Raw genomic sequence first — 23,549 nt, 5'->3', positions numbered from 1 at the left:
AAAAGTATTACACACATATACGTGTTGGAAAATGATACAATCATTTTGTGACAACCTTCTCTCATGCTTATATTATGTGTTTATTCTCCCTCTTCCTTTTCTCTTACTATATTTTTTACCAATAAAAAAAAAATGCTGTCACAAATATCACTAATGTACACATACGTGTTTATGTTAAACCATATGTTTTCAAAATGTTAGATGATCTTGCAACATATCAATGAATATATGCATGTTACTTGATGGATGCGGTAATTTTTTTGAAACGCTAATGGAGACGGGGGTTTGTGTCTGGTGTTATGTTTGTAAAAGTACATGGCAGAGAATGAAAAACTTCACTAACTATTAGGATGCGAAAAACTGATGATCTTAGAATCCAGGAAGAAAAAGTACAATTCACAAAGCCAGTATGTGTCTTTATTGTATGACATGAATATATGGTGCTTGTTTCGATTTTTCAGAACAATTAAGCACAATAATATGAGGTATTTAAATTACCTAATTTTCATAGATGACTTTGTAGCTTCTTTGCAATAATAATCATCAAAAGATACAACGGTACTACCAGTTTATAGCTTCTGGAAAGTCATACATATAGTTCATGATAAATCCTTTTCCAGTGACGGGAATATGATAAATTGACCGAGTCTATATATCATTTTCTACTGCTAAACCGGCTTAAATATTGAAATATCATTTAAACTGAGGCAATTTATTTTGCCAGTATTTATAACTACAAGGAAAGGGAAGGAGAAAGGATAAAAAAATCAGTGTGAAAAATTTATTGTAAGATCGGCGAAACCCTGAAGTTTCACCTGAAGTTGAACGCTGTAAATGGAATTTAAACGTGTTATGCCATAACCTTAAATTGATTCTTGAAGTTACTTAAGGACAAACCCACTATAATGCAAAACAAATGAGGAATCAGAAGAATGAATACGTAGCAGAAAATCACAGCAGACAAAAGTCTACACTCTACACCACTAAGACAGATAGCACAACTTGTCCTTTGGGGGATCTTCATCCTTGATGCGTCAAGTTTTTCAAAGTGCGTCTGAGATTAGAAAGTTCAATTTCTCATATTTTAGAATCCACAAAATCCCATCTCATATAGATGAAGGGAAATATAATGATAGATTCACTATAACTCAAGTCCTTCATAAAAAAATAGAAACAATTAGGAGAGGATGAAGACAACGAGAAAATAATTAATCAGCCGAGAGCATGTCCATTCTTACCTGCAGCAGGAAGCACCGCAGAATTTGAAGCCTGAAAACCACAGCAAAAGTTAGACCAAGGCATTCAATGTGTTCCACGTAACAATGAAACAGCCAGTGAGAAATTATCCTATTATGAAAAGTGTAAATATTTTACTCACTTCATCTTCATCAGATTCATCGTCAGATTGTTCATAGTAGCTGTAACTGAAACAGTGAAAACAAATAACAGTTAGCAGATCAATATACTTTCAGAATGAAGATCTCAAACCCCTCTATAATCACACACACATCTTCCAAATCCCCCCATATGTCCGCAACAATGAAAAGCAAAAGACGGTTGAGGCAAAACGAATCATTCCCAAGTCAAATCAAAAGAAAAGTTGAAATTTAAACAGTTCTTATTCCTGTGAAACTTGTTCCAAACACCCTGTATCTTAAAGCAGCAACCAAATCTGAAAGAACTAATCTAGGCTCATATCTTGAAAAGATCATAGTATAAAAACCTACTTCACATACTAAAAATATTATTATTATTATTATGATAAATTTGAAGGTAACACAAAGAAAATAGTACAAAAGTCTCTAGTTTTAAGAAATAAAAAAGTAGTGATATTACTTAAAAAGAGCTTTAAGAGATTATGATGATACTTGATATAAAACATACATTAAGGAATTTTGAATTAGCTTTCATGTCCATCAAGTCAACATTAAAGTTTTGCTTATGATCTCAAGCAAGTGGCCCAATATAGACTTAGTACATTTTGAAGAATAAATAATTTTGAAGTACTAGCTAACCGACTATTTGAACTCGCATAGCTAAAACAACTAATACATTACCTCAAGTTCAACTTGCATTACCTTTACATGAATTTATTAGTTATAATCAAACCTCCCACACTTTCCACACAGGAACTGGGACCCACGTTTAAGTGTGTATCTCTCTGCCGTTTAAGTGTTCCAACATCTAAGTATTGGCCAAAGCCACGCTTAAGCATACTGCTGAAACCTAAGTTTCCTCTCCACTATGTCCATACTCCACACGATCCTAAAGACCCAACCAAACATTTTATAAATCATTTAATCGCATATATTTAGGCTTCACCGAGCACTCAATCATACCTAACTATGGTTTAAATATGTTGGGATGTCATAGTGTGCGAGCTTAGGGTGGGGGTACAATGAACCAGTTTTCCAAAATTCATAGTAAGATGAAACCACCTAGCTGAAGTTTGAAAGACAAGTTCTAGATTCTTTTTAACGGCCAAAGACCGTGTTATGTTTTGGTATGTCAAGTGTAAAAAGTAAGAACAACAACTCTAAACACTTAGACGGTTCCAATTCCCAGCAAACAGAGTTTGTCCAATAAAATAAATTGATACAGTTCACAAAGGGCATACTCCATAAACTAGCGATAGTAGTCATACTAGTGAAGCTATTTATTTCATCAACCACACATTTATATTATGGAATGAAGTTAAATTAGTAAACTGATTCAATTCCAAAAATAAACACAAAGAAAGAAATGGAGAGAAGAAAAGAAAGATTATTTACCAAAACTTGATGACACAACTCTCTGGGCCTACATCTTCCAATTGGTTCCGAACATCATCCACCTTCTCTATATCAGCTGATAAATGTCTCGAACAGTATATCTTGATCTCCCCCAAATATGGGGCATTTTTTAAGATAAACATAACGAATTCAATTTCATCTTCATTTCCATAAAAATTTAAAAAGCATAATCGATTGAGAGAAGATTTGAAACAGCAAGGCACTGGGTTCAATATCAAATCTTCATCATCCAAGTAGTCAAGTACCTAATCAAGAATCACTAAACATGTCAATTAACAGAAGTGATTCTCAAGATTGTTAGCCTTGAAATATGACAATTACCAGCACTGGTGAAGAAAATAAAACGTACCACCCCAGGTATCTGAAGACTTTCCAGTTTAGGAGTCTTTAGGAGAATTTCCATTAGTACTTCATCAGTGAAATCGAAACTCCCACGAAACACATAAAGATGTGTCAATTTGTGAAATCTAGGAAGGAGATGGAGAGCATCCTTTGTACGGTAAAGACACTAGTAATGGAAACAAAATCACGTTAGGTACTGCGATTCAGAAAATATGCAATGATTACAAGAAACGAATAATTAAAGCCAACATTGTCATTAGGTATTATGGTATACAATATTTAAAAAAAAAAAAAAAAACATGAAGATGACGAGCAAATAGGCAAACATACCTCAAGAGTATTATTATATAGTGTGAGAGACTGAACACTACCAAGTCCACTCAATAGCTGAAATACACACTGAGCAGCATATGGTTCACAAATAGGGTGATACTCAAAATCAATAGATGTATCAACTACAGAGGTCAGGTTAACAGGGATAATATCTATTGGTTGACTGCATGTGCAACTTAACGATAAAAGATTCACAGCATCAATCATGAGTTTCATATGATGATCATAATCAACACTGTAATAGTCAAAATCGATGGTTAACTCCTTTAATGTGGAAATTGAAACAGTGATCCGCTCTAAATTCTCCCAATCACAATCGTAAATGGTCAACTCTTGTAAAACAGGGCACCCCGAGAAAAGTTGTTGAACTGACATCTCATCTGCAAAGGTAACTTCAGAAACGACTAATTTCTTCAGGCTAGGAAAACGAATACCGTTAGGAATATGTAGAGTGAACTTGAGTCCTAAACACAGTTTGGTCAATGACTCGAAAGATGAGAAACTATTTGGTAACACAAACTTATCATTTGGATCACCTAGTGAAAGTTCAAGATCTTGTACTTTGTGTTTCACAACAGAAGCTATTAAGGAACTAACTTTGTCACCATCAACAACACTTTTAAATGTTTGAACACGGAGTTTTTCTACCCGACTAGATTTGTGCAGTAATCTCGCAACTAGATCTAAGAGGCAATTTGCCGTGTTCTTTTGATTTTTCTTTTTTGAGTCATATTGAACAGTTTCAAAATCAAAGGCAGATAAGTAGGTCCATAAGTGCCTCCACTTGTTTGCTAATACGGAAGTTCTTACAGCATCTTTGGTAGGGAGTAAGGAAAGAATATGAAGAAGAACTTCCTCAGGTAAATCGCTAATCATGTCGCCCGCCACATCATGTCTTTGGATTTTATGCATATTGGTTGTTGAGATTGTACCGACCATGATCTACTACGCCTGCTCAAAACAATAAATGAATAAGAATTAGCATGTAAAGCATGAGTGATATGCAATTTAGGAGGCAACATTGATTCCCTAATAGTAATAATAATTATAAAATGAGTTTCAATTGCTTTCATGAATTTCAATTGCCTACAAATTTACATGGCAAAGCAATAATCTGATACGGATTGAACCCAACTCCACCTCAAAATCATAGCTCAAAGGAGAGGGTTGTTCAATCCTATATATATAAACCCTCATATCAGGTTCGGTTCTCCAACCTCCTTGCACATGGAAATCGTAACATAATCTAACAAAAAAAAAGAGAAGGAAAGAAGCGATTACCTTAGAAATGAAGATAATGAAGCAACAAGCTAAAGTGAGTGAGTATACTGTACTGCTTCATCCTTAAACCTAATTTTCATCAATTACAATGTGGCAACAAATGTTTTTAACGTGTTTTCACACATCAATTAGGGTCTTGCTTAAGCACTCGTTAAACAAGTAAGAAAATTAACTTTTATATTGAAAATTGCACTTTTTAAGCTTTTAAGATATCAACTACATCTCTCAAAAAAAAAAAAAAAAGATATCAACTACAAACCCTCCAAAATATAATTACGATGTTTGTTTTCTTATCATTTTCCTATAAATTAAACTCTTTTATTTTGTTTTGTCAATTTATTGGTGTAGAAGTAAGAACCGTGCATGCAAGCTTTTAAAATCATTTTAAAATGTATAATTGTTAATAATAAAAAGTACTTATCAATGTGTGAAATGATTGTAAAATAAGGGTAATTATTCATAAATATACTAAAATATAAAATTATCGTATAGTTAGTTACACATTATCAAAGATTTTACAATAGAATATGTTTTGTGGAATTATATGATCTTTGATCTTTATCTTAGTATTAGTATCTTTAGACTACTTAACTTTACTCTTGAAACTACAACATGCAATTGATCATGAGTGAATTAAAATAGGTCGTGACCAATGGTCTTGTACCATTACATAATTTAATTGTCTGATCAATGTCGTTTTTAGTCTCATTTTGTAGTTTAGTATTCTAGAGCACATAATTATATTTAGAAACTCGGCACTGAACCATTCACTATGTACATCAGACGAGAAGAAAAACGATAAGGCATTATTTGAAATTAATCAAATGTCGTTTTATTATGAAAAAGAATGCAACACTATCAATAAATACTATGCATGTTTTTAAAGAGAAAAATATCATTATTTATTATAATACTATAATAAGACCAAGCATAAAAATCGATAGTTGAATTTTAAATCTCAACCGAGAACCATTTTGGGTGCAAAGTTAATTAGTTCATTAAGCCACTTCAACCAACTCAGAAAACACACTACAATATATTCCTAATTTTTTTTTTGACAACTCTTTTCAAGAAAAAAAGATGTGTCATCACTCCCATTGCTTGAACCTGAGACCTGAGATATTTATGTCTAGGAAATTATTGGTTTAGTTAGTTAGCATTTCAATTCATCTCTTGTAAAGAAACTAAATTGCAATTCAATTCCTTTTGCTTTCTTCCAACTGATATCATTATCACATGCCTCCATCAGAAGCCAACAGAGGTGATTCAACTGAGCCGGATAGCGATTTTGAGTCAATCTGCTTTGCCTTTTTGCCACTTTGTTGACGTGGCTTATTTGAAGCTCGATCAGACTGTGAGACAATCTTCGATACGGTAAATCCTGTAACTTCAAAAGTATTTGATCTATAGGGTATCAAAGAATTGCGTTGAACAACATCAACTCCTTCATAAGTCCATGCACTCAATACGGTTTCTCCTTTAAGTCCAATGGCAAACCAACCAAGGCCAGCAGCAGCAATGTCTACAGAACTCGAGTCCCAACTGTTTCCACTAACATGAAATTCCCTTCTCACCCAATTTCCCAATTCTTTGACTCTTTCCTCTCCAATTGGTGGCTGAACAATGGAAAATTCAGACTGGTGTTATACAAGAGGAAACTGTAATGCGCAGTGAATAATGCCTATGAATCAAAAGAAAAACTTGTCTTTTCTTGCAATGTAGCTTTCTACATGCACTTTACCAATGAATAAAAACTTCACTGTTGTAAGAATAAAAATTTCACTGTAGTAAGCATATTATGGCAATTGAATATCTAGATATTGCTTAACATTGTATTATAAGTCATTCTATGAAAATAATCTCAGCAAACTACCGAAAAAAAATGCTACTAAAGATTTGGACCAGGCTGGTTATCCAGAGAGCATTTGGTGCACACTTTTTTTAGTTGGGATGTAATAACTAAGATATAAATCAATTATTTGTAACCTAGACAAAACTAAAGGAACACAGTTGAAAATCAGCTTATAAGCATGGGCAAGGGATTGCTTAATAAGTAGTCAATTAAAATGATCAAAGAGACTACCTGTAACTGGTGTCCAAAATGGTCTTGGAACATTTTACTTGCATTTTCTATTTTACCCATATGCAGAGGAAGATAAGGAGATGCCCACACCGTGACATAGATAGTATCCAGGGACGTTTCTTCTACATCCAATCTCATAAGACCAGCTATGTGAATCGAATGACCAGCCTACGACAATTAATTGGTAAAAGAACGAAGTACATGAGATTTTAATAAGACAAAAGATGCAACAACTCTAGACACAAATTAGCACACATATGTAAGCAATAATATTAAATTCAACAACACAAATTAGTATTTAAGTGCACTAACCTTAATTCTATATGTCCTAGGTTTCAACTCCTTGGTCATGTAAACAAGCTTTTGCTCTTCCCTCATCAACCTTGTTGTAATCTGGTAAGGATGGAGAAGGCCAGGTGTATCAAATAATTTTGCCTGACTTGGAAGAGCACCCTCCACTCTAACAATGCCGAGTGTAGTCCCTGGAACAGGTGCTTCTGTCAGATGTGAAATCTTCCCTCCAACATGCTTTCCTATAGAATTTATTAATGTACTCTTTCCTGCATTCTGTGCCCCAACAGTCCATACATTCCCTCTAGATCCAGCCAATTGAACTATATCTTCCACAAGATTCTTAATCCCCCAATCTCTAAGCGCACTCACCATGTGCAAACTAGTAATCTTAACAATGCCACCCTCTCTAGCTCTTTGTCTAATCCAATGCTCCAATCTTGTTGGTGACAATGAGCTAGGCAATAAGTCAATCTTTGTAACCACAAGCACTACTCTAGGCACGTTCCCGGACTTACCCTGCTTCCATGCTGTATAGTTATCTTCAATTGTCTTAGAAACCAAGTTCGCAACCTTCCTAGGAAACGACCCATCAAAATCCACTGCATCCACAACCATAAGCACCACTGAACGGGTCCCACTTGCTGATGCCAATTTCCTTCCCACTGTATGATCAAAGTCAAAATCTGGTAGCAAGTTTTCCACAGTTGGATCCTTCACCTTCCCATAGTGTCTCAACGAATGACAGCGTGCACATACCACTGGCTTTTCTGGTTTCCTGAACAAGTTGTCATCACTACTACTAAGCTTTTCTGGTTCAACAACAAACCCTTTTTTAACTGTCTTAGAGAATTCGGACTCTTGAGCAACAGGTTCAAGATGGGTATGCAATTTATACGTTACATCCTTCTCAGATGGTTTAATGAAATAACCAGGGTGTTTTGGGCTGGAATCTTGCATACAAACCCCACAACCAGGGCAGACATGAAGAGATTGGGAAATGCCTTCATCATAATTACCCTCACGAGATAAGGGCAATTTTTGTTTTGGCGCTGAAGAGAAATACCTAATCAAATTACTTGATGGATGCGGTAAATTTTTTGTAAGGCTATGGAGATAGGGGTTTGCGTCTGGTGTTAAGGTTGTAAAAAGATTCGACTGCACATGGCTTTTGCAATCAGAAAGGAGTGATAAATAAACAAGCGACTTAAGCTTTGAAGGGGAAAATTTTCTAGCTACAATCATTTCTATCTGTTGTTCTCCTCGAAATCTAAATAAGTATTTAAATCTCTGGAATATTTTCTTCTGCTACAAAGACCTCAAGAAATAAATCCACCACAGTTCCATACACAAATTCTCAGCATACGAAAATTAGTTGCCGAAAGGTGTTTCGTCGTAAAATCTCTCCACAATCATATCTTCTGATTAAAATGAAAAATGTTACAAATTCTCGTCAATCATGAGTAACTTTAGCAGCAATATTTGAATTAAATGATAGTAATTCGTATAACATGTGACAATTATTTAAAAAATAAAATGCCTCCAATGTACGATTCTCTATCTATTATGTATATAAATGAATGCAACAAACAAACACAATTATATTGTTGAATGAAGAAGACATTCTATCGAACACCTTCAAGTCTCAATCTAAGTGTATCTTTCTCGAACAAGAAACGAACGTACCTTGAACAATAAAATGAAGCCTTGGCGAGATATAGAGAAGCGGAAGTGAGAGCAAGATATTGGTACGACGGCGGCGGCGGCCGCGTGATTTTGTTTTTGTGAGAAGACAGTGAGGGAGAGAAGGAGAACTTCGGTTTGTCTCTTAAAAATGCAAGATTTTTTAAAATCAAATATCAGAAAATAAAAACATTTATCTGTGACCTATTTATTACTCCCTCCGTCCCGGAATAACTGACCGATTTTCTAAAAAAAAGTGTCCCAAAATAACTGACCCATTTCAATTTTTAATACAACTTTCATCATTCCCAATACAATATAACACTAAATAATACTACTTTTATCATTCCCAATACAATATATTCCACTTTTCCCTTCATTTATACACTTTTCTTAATCTGTGTGAAAAACCAAAGTAGGTCAATTATACCGGGACGGAGGGAGTATCACTTACTCCCTCCTGTCACTATTATAAGCAAAAATTGACTTTTTAGGTTCATTTAATAAATGATGTATGTGGACTATATATAGACTACATACATTGTTTATTGAATGAATCTAAAAAGTGAACTTTGTTCATAATAGTGACCGGAGGGAGTAGTAGTTAGTTAATTTCTATGCAGTCAAATAATCAAAACCAATCATTTGATTTGATTTGCACTCCTTCCGTTTTAAAATGAGTGTCGCTTTAGCCAAAAAAAATTGTTTCAAAATGAATGTCACTTTCAGTTTCCAATGCAATAATAGCTTTTTCTTTTCAATTGTACCCTCCATTTAATACTCTGCACACTACTTCCAAAGTATTACTTTTAAAACTAACCAATAGTTAATAATGATAATTTGGTAAAATAACCATTCTCTTTCTTTTAATCATTGCATTTCTTAATATGTGTGTAAACACCTAAAACGACACTCATTTTAAAACGGAGGGAGTAGTATTTAAAAAAGGGAGCTCTTAAACAAAAAAAAGAAGGAAGTTAGTTGTGGAGGAAAATGTCATCCAATTATCACTTATTCATTAGTTTGATTAGTATAAAAGATCAAGATAATTAATTTTCTTTTCGTCAAAAAAAAAAGATAATTCATTTCCTGATATACCTATCATTGGTTCAGACAAATACTATAAAGTATATGAACAGAACTTGTGTAACAAGTTTCCTTCTTTACTAGTTTTTGCTTTTGAACAGGTTTATGTCCCCTAATTTTTATTCTTCTTCTTTTTGAGGAAAGAAGCCTTATGTTGCAATGGGGAAGCTTTAGCTCACCCAAAAATTAATTTTTTTTATTTAAATAGGGTAGTATATTTAGTAATTAACTATTCCAATAATATATTTAACCACCATAAATAAGTTTATTTGTAAAAAATTAGTAGAAATTAAAACATTAATAGATATCTACTTTTTTTTTGAGCAACTACAAAAAGAGGTTTATTAACGATAAAAACTATCAAGACAACATTCAATTTTTTTTTTATATGTTTGAACCCCTCGTCCAAAGATGGCTAGCTTCACCGTTGTTCTTTTTCATAAATGAATTTCTTAGTTTTTTTATTGAAACTATTTTAAATTTTTTTTACATTAACTGTAATCAATTGATATTGTAAAAAAAAAAAAAAATTAACCGACTATGTACTAAACTGAAAACTTAATAGTAACAATACTATTGCAAAATCAAAACTAATAATCTCTAAATTGCATTCCTTCACTTTAGAGGAAGGCATATAAAAAACTGACGTCAAAATATGTAGCAAAGATCATGAAAAATATAACGCCAAACACTTCAGCATGTCTTTGAATCATTGCTGCTGGGTGTTTACTCTGACGCAATAATGATAAATTAACACCACCAACCATATACTAACTAAATAAATATATTGCATATCATGTTTTTAATTGTGTGTGTATGTATAATATAATAGAAATCCCAATAAAATCCTGAAGATAATTTGCAGTTTGTAAGGATCATGTAACCTCAAACGGAACAATAATCTTTCAAAACTTGTCTAGCAAGATCGAGAGCACCACTCTTTTTGTAGATTAAATGTAGATTGTAAGCTGCCTCTCTGCGAAGGTCGCAGTAACCAGGTTTGGAATTTTCATTGACGTCAATATTCTCATTTTCAAATTTTGGAATTGGATAGTCTCTCTCCTTAATAGCAATCACCTTCTCATAATATATTGCTGCCAGTGTTACAAGACCAACATGATGGTATGCGCGAGCTATGTTATATAAAGATTCCTGTGAGGCTGGGCAATCAATTAGTTCAGTAGATTCCTGCAAGGCATGGCAATCAGTTAGTTCAGTTTCACCTTATTAATGTATAAAGAAATTAATGTATAAAATAAAGTAAAAAACTCATGACAAGAATCAACCAGCTGTAAGTTTTTTATCTGATAAACTACCAAAAATATTTTTGATGTGTATTTATTTTTGGGATAAATATAAGATAGCTAGGAAAGAGGCTAAGAAGGCGGTGAGCGAAGCGAGAACTCAAGCATTTGAAGGATTATACCAATCTTTAGGTACCAAGGAGGGGGAGAAATCTATATACAAGCTTGCGAAGGGACGAGAACGAAAGACAAGAGACCTGGACCAAGTGAAGTGTATTAAGGATGAAGAGGGTATAGTTTTGGTGCAAGAGAGAGATATTAAGGATAGATGGAAGAAGTATTTCCACAACTTATTTAATGAAGGATATGAGATCTTACCAGACTCTAACAGGTTAGACATCAGAGAGGAGGACCGAAACTATAACTATTATCGCCGGATTCAGGAGCACGAGGTGAAAGAAGCGTTGAAAAGGATGAGTAATGGCAAGGCAGTTGGGCCGGACAACATACCTATTGAAGTGTGGAAAAGTCTTGGCGATAGAGGAATTGGGTGGCTCACAAAACTTTTCAACGAGATTATGAGGACGAAGAAAATGCCGGACGAGTGGAGAAGAAGCACCTTAATTCCAATCTATAAGAACAAGGGGGATATACAAGATTGCGCGAATTATAGGGGAATTAAGCTAATGAGTCATACCATGAAGTTATGGGAAAGGGTAATTGAGCGAAGACTAAGAAAAGAGACTCACGTTACGGATAACCAATTTGGTTTTATGCCTGGGAGGTCGACTATGGAAGCGATCTACCTACTTCGACGCGTGATGGAGCGATATCGGACGGATAAAAAAGACTTGCACTTAGTTTTCATTGATTTGGAGAAGGCGTATGATAGAGTACCTAGAGAGATTTTGTGGAAAGCCCTGGAGAAGAAAGGGGTGAGATTTGCCTATATTAGAGCTAGCCAGGATATGTATGAGGGGGCTTCGACTAGTGTGAGGACGCAGGATGGGGATACCGGAGATTTTCCCATAACAATAGGACTGCACCAAGGGTCAACCCTAAGTCCTTATCTTTTTACTTTAGTTTTGGATGTACTGACGGAACACATCCAAGAGTTAGCACCGAGATGTATGCTTTTTGCAGATGATGTAGTCTTGCTTGGTGAGTCGAGGGAGGAGTTAAACGGGAGGCTAGAGACTTGGAGGCAAGCCTTAGAAGCGTACGGTTTCCGCCTGAGTAGAAACAAGACGGAATATATGGAATGTAACTTCAGTAAAAGGAGAAGTGGGTCTACCTTAGAGGTGAAAGTTGGAGATCATATCATACCCCAAGTTACACGGTTTAGATATCTTGGGTCCATAGTACAAAATGACGGAGAAATAGAAGCTGATGTACATCATCGTATTCAAGCTGGGTGGTTGAAATGGAGAAGAGCCTCAGGTGTTTTGTGCGATAAGAAAGTACCACTTAAGCTGAAAGGAAAGTTCTATCGGACAGCAGTCAGACCGGCAATGTTGTATGGTACGGAGTGTTGGGCGATTAAGAGCCAACACGAGAGTAAAGTAAGCGTAGCGGAGATGAGGATGTTGCGTTGGATGAGTGGTAAGACTAGACATGATAGGATTAGGAATGACATCATTAGAGAGAGAGTGGGGGTAGCACCTATAGTAGAAAAGTTGGTAGAAAATAGGCTTAGATGGTTTGGACATGTAGAGAGAAGGCCCGTAGACGCCGTGGTAAGAAGAGTAGATCAAATGGAGGAGAGTCAGGTTAAAAGAGGTAGAGGAAGACCTAAGAAAACTATTAGAGAAACCATTAGAAAAGATTTAGAGGTCAATGAGTTGGATCCAAATATGGTCTTTGATAGAACATTATGGCGGCATTTGATCCATGTAGCCGACCCCACTTAGTGGGATAAGGCGTTGTTGTTGTTGTTGTTGTTGTTGTTGTTGTATTTATTCATATCTCATTGAAAGTGACTACATGAATTCAAGGATCCACAAGGTGAAATTTAAGCAGTTGACACATTCCAACAAATTTAAGACACTGTCAACTTAATTAGAATGTAGAAACCAACTCAAAATATTAAATCATGATCAAATTCTATCATTGGAGATATTAAATGTTTTGAGATGCAGTCATTTAAATTCTCAGTCCCTAGTGCTGCTGGTGCTGATATCTTTTACTCATTCAATTACATTTACCTACTGAATCCCTTTGGGTGAAAGGGCTAATCTTTATTATTAGAAAAAACAAAGAAAATTGACAATATGAATAGGAGAATTTAAGCTGGAAACTAATCCTAGGAGATAATCTAAAATACTTTAAGATTAGAAATTGATCATAGGAGATAATATAAAGTCAAAGATATTTTAAGAAATTTCGTACATTCACACCCCCCCCCCCCCCCCCCCCCCCCCCCCAAAGCTTAAGCTTACTAAACCTAAGCCTGGTCTTCTTAATCTTGTTGAAGAAAACATTGCATTTTGCTGCATGTAGAATTAATGGTTGGGAAGGCAACTTAGGGATGCTACAGAAGTCGGGTAGAATTGTAATAAAGATAAGTTGGCCAGATAGATGCCATGATCTTAAGTCTGAGAAATTTTTTAGGTAGGCAATTATGCAAAGATAGACGCCCTTCTCAAAACCATATTTAGAAACTTCAAACCAATAATATAGTAGACCCAAATATTTAAACCAACTCTTAAAACCGTTTCTCCTACAAAGGCCACGTCAGTGCATCTGGAACAAAGGATAATAACAGAGCATCTGAGTAAAAGAAGGAGCCAAGTCAGTGCATCTGGGACAAAGGCTGAAGCTAGTGCATTTCGGACGAAGGATGAGGCCAAGGCAGTGCATCTTGGACCAGGATGAGTAGTACATTGGGAAAAAGGCCGAGGCTGAGGCAAAAGCATCTCAGATTGAGAGCCTGGCTAGAGTGAGCCATATCCAACAAAAGTCACCATCAGAATGCCCATCGACGGAAAAGAAGACATAACCAAAATGATCATTAGTGGGAATCAAAGACGTTGATATGATCATTAGTGGGAATCGAAGATTTCAATAAAATAAAGTCTGAACACAACTTGTTAAAGTTAAGAATCTTTAGATATTCCTTTAATTGTACAACTTCCTAGATTGATTGCAATTACTCCTATATTCAACTTCCTAGGCTAGTGCTTAATTAAACATTCAATGCACTTATTGTAAAACCATTATATATACAAGGTGTGTGATCTCATTAGACACACAACTTACACAGAATTTACATATCTTTACACAACTGTTATTACAATCCAAAACTTTTGTGAACTTTTCAGCAGAATAGTGACGAGACAAGTCACGGAGGATCAAACCAGGCTCTAGATACCATGTTGAAGTTATGAGTTTTGGACAAAAGGAGGAGACAAATGATAGGTCTTAGGAATTGTGGTTAGGCCTAACACGACCTCACAAAACCGGCTAGTGAGGTGAAGACGCCCCCACTTATAAACACTTGTTCAAGCAATCTCTCATCCAATGAGGGACTCTTAACAATAAGAACTTAGAATATTACTGTTAATAACTCGATATTGATTTAATATAAAAGACTAAACACTAACATCTATTTATAGGGATATAAAACTCCTAATCTTAAATAAATAAAAAACATCAAGAGACAAATCATGATAATAACTAACTGATATGAAAACTAATCATGGGAGATATTTTAAGATTAGAATCTGATGTTAAGACTTAGGAGATAAACTAAGATAATATCAAAGTTATAACACCTGCATTTGTCCACGCAGGAAATGTGTCTCAATATTTTCTCTAACACTCACTCCTTTATTGTTGAAATCAATGAGGGTCGTACACTTTGGAAATGTGTCTCATATAAAGTGGTGGGACCCATATGGATTTCACTCAATAAAAGAATGAGTGCTTAAGAGATTTAAAAAGAGAGTGTTCCTAGCACACCTCTTAATAAGGGATATATTGGGGAGCAATAAATGCGTCTAGAAATTTGTAGGGCTTATATTTAGAGACAAACAAATCTTCTAAAAAGGTCTTATAGTTAGGAATGGAGTTAGTATTTCTATTTTAACTTTTCTATGGCTTCCTTTATTATGTACATCATATCAAGAAGAACTTGAAGTGCTAACCATGGCTTTTGCCACCTAAATTCTAGAGACTTTCTCGCACCCCAAATCCCTACTCCAATAAACACCCACCCTCCTCCTCCAACTCAATGGGCAATTCCTTCTCCTTCCAAACCACCTTTGGTGAATTCAATGCCTTAGGCGAACCAAGTGCTGCCTGCATCAGCCCTATCAACCTCTCTGCAAACTTGTGAAAACTCTCAGTGACAAGAACTTTCTCTTGTGGAAGCAGCAAATTGAGCTAGTTACTAGTTATGAAGGGTCATCGCCACCATAGGTACTTGGTTAATTCCCACCAAAATTTCTTATCATCGAAGACAAAGACATCAGCAAGGAAAATTCAACATATAGTGGCTGTGAGGAATAGGACCAACTATTGTTGTCTTGGCTACAATCCAACCCTTTCAAAACCAATACTCACAAGAATTATAGGCAGCGTACATTCTTTGCAGTTTTGGGATCAGTTTGATGACCAAATTATAAATACCAGATAAGAACTATAATATGTTGTAAATGAGCCGAAACAATCCACTATATAAATAAATCTTGTTCCTCACTGTTCTTACTTTTATTTATTTAAGTAACGAACATTTTCTTCTTAAATGTGCACAAGGAAATTCATGAAATTGAAAACAAACCTGGCTGTTCTTACAGATCTCCAAATTATTGTAGAGGAATGCTAAACCTTGTACAACACACTGATGCTTATTTTGAAGTCTGAAACCCAGCGCCAAGTTGATCAAGGCCGTTCCTAAGAAACATTGATGAATAACAGTACAATTTCTGCTTGTTCTTGGCTAAGAAAGCACAATATAAAAACAGTGTGAAATGAAAGAGCATACCAACACAAAGATTAACCAATGGATTCTTGGGTAAAAGTTTATAAGCTTCAAGGTATTTCCTTGCCGCGTCTTGATGATGGCTACATAAAGTAAACTGATGCGCAGAAATGAGGATAGGAGGCACACAATCCACATATTTTTCTTGCATATCACGTAAAAATTTGTCATGTCTTGTATCTCGGTTTTCCAATCTATCAAACAGGATAAAAACAAGCAAACAAAATTATAGAAGAACCGGGTTCTACGTTTACTTTAGACCATAACCGTCCTACAAAAGAAAACTTATGAGCCAAACTAACGTCTGGTTACTTGCATCTACAAATTAACCTTGAGATGACCTTGTAGTAGCAATTCCAAGCTGCAACACTCTGTGCATGTTGTTTAACAATGCCTTTTACACAATCAAAACCTTGTTTAGGATCTGGGGTGCTGTATGCCATTTCTGTGAACACAAAATTGCTTGGTCAGCAAGATATACATTATCCCACCGTAGAACAACAAATTAATTTATCTCTTCAAACTATCTAAAGCTAAAGAAGGGGAAACAAACAAACAAGCAGTTAATCCATTCAATTTTTATTTTGATTTCTTGAAACAAGAAAAGTTGGCAGCATAAAATCAATCTAGAAAGAAATACAATCTTGTTAGAGTTTAGAACTTACGAACTCCAAGAGATCGAAGCTTCTCATTCTTCTCAGCAGACAGAGAAATATGAGCCGATTTCAGAGAGAGATTGATAATCTCTAATGCTTCCCTATACATTTGCAAGGATGCTAATGCATTGCACAACTGTACATTGATACTAATGGATCAGACATTAAAAATTGAAGGGGATGCAAAAAAAAGTGATAGAAGTACTAACATCAATGATTAGCTGGGGATATCCTTCATCTTTGTGAAGATTACACAAGGGAGATTCTGTGTTTGGTTTCTGGAGACATACCACGCAATATAAAAAAAATCTAGTTAACGCATTATCACTAAAACAAATGTACTACAACTGACAGTAAACAACAACAAACAGATTACCTGAAGCTCATCATCCGAGTCATCATCACTTCGCCAGTCAATTCCAGAGGCCACTGCCTCGGCTTTCCTTTTCTCCTTCTCAATTGCCTTTTCCTCAAGCAACTTTTTTGCTCTGGAAGCCTTCAACCTAATTTAATAAAACAATATAAGAGGAATTCTTTTCACTTTGTAAGCAGATGTAGAGAGGGCTAAGAACATGCAAAAATGTCCACTACTCTAGACTATTCACCCTAAAATATTTTGTTCTGATACTTACAAAGGATTCAACGAAAATAATGACCATCGATCAGCGAAACATAGGTTCAAAATAGGGTACAAAAGTAGTTCATTGATACCTCAATTAAATTTGCAGAGATACGCTCTCCCTCTATCCTTCCCCTTCTGCCGTTGTGGGCCACCATAATGTTAGCAATGGTTGGGAAAATCGCACAACATTGAGGAGATTTGGCCAAGGTGACCTGAGACTGGACATCAAACAAGTTGTTGGAGTAATTTAACGGGGCTAACAGTGGCTGAGCTGTTGTCACGGCAGAGAGGCTAAGGTGGTATAAATTATAATACTCAACAAGTGCCAGATAACATCAGAAAGCAAACATAGGTTGGATAGCTCCAATCCACTTGGGTGTTTGCACCAGATGACTTGGGTATGGCCCCACTTAAAGTTCAAGTGCTTAGTTACTGTTGAGAATCGGATAGTATTTTGGCGATGGTGAGGAGTTGGAGCTCAATAAGAGGGGGAAAATCCGTGCAGAGAGGAAGGACAAGAGGATATTGATGAGAGGATGCTCTAAGGTTGTCCATCTGGGATGGTTCTCTACACATCCTTTGTTTGCTTTTGGAAAATGGTTTGTTTATAAGTTGATCCTGTATCCCCCATCTGATCTACTCTCCTTACTACATAATCTACAAGTCTTCTCTCTACATGCCCAAACCACCTAAGCCTTTTTCCACAATCTTTTCTACTAAAGGTGCTACCCAAACTCTCTTTCTGATGTTGTCATTTCTAATCCTATCCCCAACTCGCTCTAACTTAATGTTTGTGAATTGTGATTAAATTAGATTATACAATCCATTCAGATATTTTCGGGGATCTGTTTGGAGTGAAGAAAAGTTGGGGATTGACTAGACAAGGATAGCCATATTGGAAAAAACCCAAGTCCCACATCGGATAGATAAGACTCTTGATAAGAGTTTATAAAGAGGAGGCACTCTTCACCTTGTAAACCGGTTTTGCAAGGATGAGTTAGGCCTCAAATTTCAACAAGCCACTATTTTTGTCGGAGTTAGAAGCAAGGTAGCGTACAGCTTCCTTCTGGACTACTACAGAAAGAAGGACTGAATTACAAATTATAACATTAGAACCACCTTCTGGACAACTACAGAGAGAAGGACTGAATTACAAATTATAACATTAGAACCACCTTTTTTTTGTCATTAGATGAAATAGCTTATATTAGTGGTGCATCCTATAACCCACTGAAACACAGAGACCATGCATAATACGAGTGCCATACAGATTTTGGCAAGGGGATGATATAACTAACAAAATATAGAATATAGTAATTGTCTAGCCGAGAGGCTATATTCAATTAAATCATTTAAAAAAAAATTCAAAATGAATTATTTTGGCATAATAAATTAATAACTCTCTTATAAAGTTATAGTATATATAGACTAAACAATCATCAACAGAAATATATTAGCTAAAACTATTGGGAAAAACTGAAGTCCCACATAGAATAGATATAAGGCCTGATTAGAGTTTAAAGACTGGCACCCGTCACCATACATGCCGGTTTTGTAACAATGAGCTAGACCCAATATAAAAACCAAATATTGTATCAGAGCCTATCGTTCTGGGCCACCCACCATTTATATTTATGCACCAAGTCCAATAGTGCTAGGTGTGAGGGAGTGTATTGGGAAAAACCCAAGGCCCACCTAGAATATTGATAAGGCCTGATTAGAGTTTATAAAGAGTGGCACGCCCTCACCTTACAAGCCAGTTTTGTAAGGATGAGTTAGGCTCAATATAAAACCTAATAAGAATCGATCATCAAATTAATCACCTCTAATAAAGGGTCAACAGTAAATCATCTTTCTTTAATATTTTTATACTCAACAACATTAGGTGATAGATAATAGAGTAACTGTGCATACAATGCGAAAGTACAATTAGGAATGTGATCACACAATGTGAGAAACAACACTCACCGATCAGCTGATGTGGCTACATTCTTGAATCCTCGAAATACACTATCTGTTTCCGGAGCAGCAAGTTTCTCTACCCTTTTAAGCAGATCACTTTTGGAGAGACGCTTCTTCTTTGATTTGCCCTGTAGCAACGGTTTGCTCTGCAGCAACAACCAGTAAGGATGTATTCCTTTTTATTTTTTTATTTTTTAATGAAAGTAGTAGTTATAAAAGCAGGAAAAAAGAGTACATATTGGGAGAAGGCAAGAAATCCCATAGTATTCAAAAACAAACTGAAAACACTGACTTCAAATAGCTAAATAATGGAAACAACATGGTCGATCTTACACATTCATTAAATATAAAATGTTGAGTAGTAATTACAACACTCAAGGTAGTCAAAATCGAGATCTGACCTAAGACCAGAAAGAAGTCAAGATCGTAAATCGTGGCATTGTAACACAGATTGTAAGTTCCTATGATAAATATTAAAATATATTTTAATATAAACATATGATGATATAATTAATTAATAGTATAAAAATGTAACTATAATTTCAGTTAGAATATATTTAATAGTTTATAGTTATTTTACCATCAATGTTTTAATGTCTTGTATATTTAATTGTTATTATAAGGAAATTAATTTTCTAAAATAAACATAATACTACTCGTTTTTAGTTTAGTTTTTTTTTTTTTTTTTTAAAAAAAAGTGCCCAACAGTTTTTTCTTTTTCCAATTATGTTTACTCTCCCTCGTTTATGAGAAAAATAAGACTTTTTGGAAATCAGGCAGTTTTTTTCTTCTTCCTAGAATAGTTTTTTCTTTTCCCAAGAGAACTACTCACTCTATTCCTAAATACTTACCGCATTTGACCACTTCACACATGCCAATCACAACTTTGACCATTATTGTCAATAGTAATTATCTATAATAAAAAGTTATGAAAAGTTATATTTTGAAAATATTCATAGAGACAAATCGACAAACATTTTATATACTAACATTTGCATTTATATATTAGTAATAAAAAAAGGTCAAAATAGGTTATGTGAACAGTGCACATGGTCAAACTGCGGCATGTATTTAGGAACGGATCACTCACTTGTTTGGTCTGCATAACAAGCTTTTTTCTGAAAAATACCAACAAAAAAAAAAACTGTTTAGACACTAAGGAGCAGAGGGAGTTCACAGAAGCTAGAGGAAGGCACAAGAGAATGAAGGGGAGAGGGTCTGAGTTAGAGACCTAGTTGAGGGAGAAAAAGTTTGGGATAAGTAGCACAAGAATTTAGGGATTTTTTTATCAACGAAACTGGTTTAAAGCAACGGGGTCACGGATCAGACCCACAAACCCGACTGCTTTATATGCTTCTTGAGGGTCACATAACTCGATTGATCTCACGAGTTTATGACTTTTTATGGAGATCCTACCCGTGCCTACCAATTTCCGACTCTGCTTAGTCACGAACTCAAGCAAGACGTCCACGATCGTGGGAGTATAGGGGGCATATCTAACAAGAACCAACTTGATCTAGTGAGAAAGAAAAAAACCAGTCAATTCATGACTGTGATAAGATCACCTCCTTACACCTAAGGAGCTAGGGATCCAAATGGAAACTGCTGAAATTTATGGTACAGGTATGAATAGGATTAAAAAAAATGAGAATACGGGATGTCCTGCCGTTATATGCCAGTTCCCTCAAGACCAAGTCCAGGTTTGCTCCATTTATCTATCTCCATTTATGAGACAGACAAAAGTGATAAATTAGTGAGACCCATTTTAATAAGTGCACCCCACAATGGGTCCCACTAATCTTTAACTTGTCTGATCTCTTTCATAAATGGATAGTAGATAGATGCAGCCTAAATAGAAGACCTTTCCTTTGCATGATTTTATCAAAACAAAATCCCACTGACTGACCATCCATAACATAACATTCTCAAATTAACTTTAATAACCAAAAACTTGATACTACTTGCTCAATTAATTGCAAAACTAAAACATATAACCCTTCTTGAAGCATGATTATCATCAACCTAAGGTTTCACTAGCTAGCAAACAACAACAAAAAAGTCTTTTCCTACATGGAGGGAGGGTGAAAGTTTATTTTTCAAAACCAACATCTAAAACCAATAAATGCAACTAATTGACAAGTCTCCAGCTAAACCTTTTTAACAGAGCAACTATTTTTTTAAAGATCAAGGTGAAATCATTAGTTTTTTCAACAGACCAAGCATGCATATCTATGTTCAGCTCTGTGTGTGAATGTGCTTGTATGAAAGCGAGGGTGTATGCATAAATATAGTTTTTCAAATATTACCTTTCGTTTAGGAGTTGCAACATTCAAAGATTCACGTACTAAAGGGAAACATACATCCACAAAATCAGTAAGCATCCCTCTGATCTGAAATATGTTACAGAGCTTAAGTTTTATTCTCACATCAACCCACCATCTATTTGGCTTTTCAGAATGTGCTTCACCCGAGTCTGCAAGTACCTCAACATTAGCGTCTCCAAGGAAGAACTTCAATCACAAAGAAAGAAAACATTTTTACCAGTACCAGATTCCTTTGGAGGAGACAGCAAGGAAATGGCTTCATTTTCTTTCCCCTCCTCAACTAGAAGGGAAGCCAAAGTTATGCGTGCTTCAACATCATCTTGTAATGTTTCTAGGACTGAAACAAAATCTTCATTAGAACCGAAGAATATGAAAATTAACAACAAAAAAAAGAAAGAAAAAAAAGGGAAAAATAGTGGGAAAAAAAAGTGAAGACTATTCAAGCAGAATTATTAGAAATCAAAGAGTATTGCAGCATCGATCGTAAATTTCAAGCCTGTGTCAAAAGAGTGTGCAGCACCAATACACCCTCTTTTGACTCTCTTTTTTCTATTTCCTTTTTACTCTATCACAAAGCATATAGAAACAAAAAGGGGTCTCAAAGCTTCAAATAATTAACTTCAAAGAAAGAATATGCATGTCACCCAAGATGCAACGAAGATTCTAGAAGATACAATAAAAAAAATTAAGAACGTTAGCCGCCATACTAGAACCTACAAATATACATGTCAATCAAGACTCAAAAGCTAAATAAATGAAAATGTCTAAGTGCTTTAGCTGCAAGACTTGAATCTTCTGAATACTCGAGAAAAATCCTCCAAGAGAAAGGTGGTAAAGAAACTCAAAAATGTTGTTGGGAACTGTTTGAGATCACACACCGACTACAGATAAGGCCAAAGTATTACTTTTCAGGCTTAAGGAATCCACACCTCTTGGTTTAGCTTTTTGAGTTAGGCTTAAAGCTCAAATTCTAAAATGGTTTTAGAGCATATCCTACATCTATATTGGGTCATCACTGACCGTATTTGTCCACGCTCCATATGTCCAATACTGGGGACATGAGGAGGTGTTGTTAGTTATTGGACAACATGATCCTGAGCAGAGTTATGGTACGTTTGTGGCCAAGTAGTCCTTAGAAGGCTTTGACAATCCTCACCTCTAGATCTATAGCTTTTGAGGTAGAGGTAGGCTAAAATTCCAAATTTTAAAAGAAACATTTATTTTTCCTTCAAAAAAAAAAAAGAAACATTTATTTTAGAAGCTTCAGCACCAAATGAAAATGTTAGGGGAAAAGAAATTTCATTTCGTGTATTGAAAAACAAGAGAAGAATGGTTTTCTTAAAGTATAATTTGCCTAAATTCTGTTCTTAATAAAAATAAAACCTTGCCTTTGTAAAAAGAGATAATTGCTTGTTTCCTTTCTCCCAACGCTTGATAACATCTAGCAATTTTCAGATACAGAAGACCCTGCAAGAAAGAAATTAAATTTCAATGTCGAATTAACCTGATAGTACAATAATGATGATGAAAAATATCTCTAGTTTTCATAACATTGACCTTCATCTATTATATTAAGATTATGATATGATGACTAAACGATCCTTATATTCCCCAATAATTAACCAATAAATATTCATAAAAACTCCAGGTCACTAAACATTATGGCACAGAATACACAAGCTTCCAGCTTGTTAAAAATATAGAAACCTCTTCTTACTCCCTCAAAAAAAAAAAAAAAAAAAAAAACCTCTTCTTACAAAAGTGTAAAATTCAACTACGACAAAACAAAACAAAAAAACAAAACTAAACTAAAACCACCAATCTTGCCAAAATTGGCACCTAGCACTTAAAAGTCAAAACCCCATATGT

At 35.2% G+C, this 23,549-nt stretch overlaps 3 protein-coding genes across 7 annotated transcripts in view; all 3 read right to left on the bottom strand.

The window, feature by feature from the left end:
* Positions 1-658: 658 nt before the first annotated feature.
* Positions 659-4,861, bottom strand: LOC146931378 (F-box protein At4g22280-like). 2 transcript variants are annotated; one of them, XM_085702883.1, is made up of 7 exons: positions 4,749-4,861; positions 3,465-4,418; positions 3,142-3,300; positions 2,772-3,037; positions 1,379-1,424; positions 1,239-1,269; positions 659-1,155 (listed from the first exon to the last, which is right to left on the bottom strand). In XM_085702883.1, the coding sequence occupies exons 2-7, from the start codon at positions 4,404-4,406 to the stop codon at positions 1,142-1,144; spliced, it is 1,458 nt and encodes a 485-aa protein (XP_085559009.1). In that variant the 5' UTR covers positions 4,407-4,418; positions 4,749-4,861; the 3' UTR covers positions 659-1,141. The 2 variants fall into 2 exon arrangements, with proteins under 2 accessions (XP_085559009.1, XP_085559008.1); XM_085702882.1 differs by lacking the exon at positions 4,749-4,861 and adding an exon at positions 4,566-4,618 and having other exon boundaries at positions 760-1,155.
* Positions 4,862-5,679: 818 nt separating this feature from the next.
* LOC146931377 (P-loop containing nucleoside triphosphate hydrolases superfamily protein) lies at positions 5,680-8,983 on the bottom strand. 2 transcript variants are annotated; one of them, XM_085702877.1, is made up of 4 exons: positions 8,809-8,983; positions 7,144-8,543; positions 6,832-6,999; positions 5,680-6,364 (listed from the first exon to the last, which is right to left on the bottom strand). In XM_085702877.1, the coding sequence occupies exons 2-4, from the start codon at positions 8,365-8,367 to the stop codon at positions 5,981-5,983; spliced, it is 1,776 nt and encodes a 591-aa protein (XP_085559003.1). In that variant the 5' UTR covers positions 8,368-8,543; positions 8,809-8,983; the 3' UTR covers positions 5,680-5,980. The 2 variants fall into 2 exon arrangements, with proteins under 2 accessions (XP_085559003.1, XP_085559004.1); XM_085702878.1 differs by having other exon boundaries at positions 7,144-8,540.
* Positions 8,984-10,659: 1,676 nt separating this feature from the next.
* Positions 10,660-23,549, bottom strand: part of LOC146931374 (uncharacterized) — a 46,334-nt gene continuing 33,444 nt past the window's right edge. For 2 of the 3 annotated variants that reach the window (XM_085702875.1, XM_085702873.1), the window contains exons 8-18: positions 23,069-23,147; positions 21,898-22,017; positions 21,663-21,829; positions 19,363-19,502; positions 17,149-17,275; positions 16,982-17,050; positions 16,782-16,908; positions 16,447-16,561; positions 16,120-16,310; positions 15,916-16,028; positions 10,660-11,079 (exon numbers count right to left, since the gene is read on the bottom strand). In XM_085702875.1, coding sequence (XP_085559001.1) covers positions 10,777-11,079; positions 15,916-16,028; positions 16,120-16,310; positions 16,447-16,561; positions 16,782-16,908; positions 16,982-17,050; positions 17,149-17,275; positions 19,363-19,502; positions 21,663-21,829; positions 21,898-22,017; positions 23,069-23,147 — 1,551 coding nt within the window. In that variant the 3' untranslated portion in view covers positions 10,660-10,776. The remainder of the gene's footprint in view (positions 11,080-15,915; positions 16,029-16,119; positions 16,311-16,446; positions 16,562-16,781; positions 16,909-16,981; positions 17,051-17,148; positions 17,276-19,362; positions 19,503-21,662; positions 21,830-21,897; positions 22,018-23,068; positions 23,148-23,549) is intronic. The other variant, XM_085702874.1, reaches the window with a different exon arrangement.

Source organism: Medicago sativa, chromosome 4 (genome assembly GCF_051527215.1).
Source record: "Medicago sativa cultivar Bolivia chromosome 4, Bolivia_mono, whole genome shotgun sequence".
Taxonomy (NCBI): domain Eukaryota; kingdom Viridiplantae; phylum Streptophyta; class Magnoliopsida; order Fabales; family Fabaceae; genus Medicago; species Medicago sativa.
The sequence above is the reverse complement of the archived record's forward strand: the minus strand, read 5'-3'. Positions and strand labels throughout refer to the sequence as shown.

What these genes read in the sequence shown, in the direction of transcription:
- LOC146931377 (XM_085702877.1), bottom strand. Translation starts at nt 8,367, where the DNA reads ATGATTGTAGCTAGAAAATTTTCCCCTTCAAAGCTTAAGTCGCTTGTT. An exon ending in CTAGGACATATAGAATTAAG is followed by an intron (nt 7,000 to 7,143) that starts GTTAGTGCACTT and finishes TAATTGTCGTAG; the next exon opens with GCTGGTCATTCGATTCACAT. An exon ending in ATTTTGGACACCAGTTACAG is followed by an intron (nt 6,365 to 6,831) that starts GTAGTCTCTTTG and finishes TCCATTGTTCAG; the next exon opens with CCACCAATTGGAGAGGAAAG.
- LOC146931378 (XM_085702883.1), bottom strand. Translation starts at nt 4,406, where the DNA reads ATGGTCGGTACAATCTCAACAACCAATATGCATAAAATCCAAAGACAT. An exon ending in GTCTTCAGATACCTGGGGTG is followed by an intron (nt 3,038 to 3,141) that starts GTACGTTTTATT and finishes ATTCTTGATTAG; the next exon opens with GTACTTGACTACTTGGATGA. An exon ending in AGTTGTGTCATCAAGTTTTG is followed by an intron (nt 1,425 to 2,771) that starts GTAAATAATCTT and finishes TCACTGTTTCAG; the next exon opens with TTACAGCTACTATGAACAAT.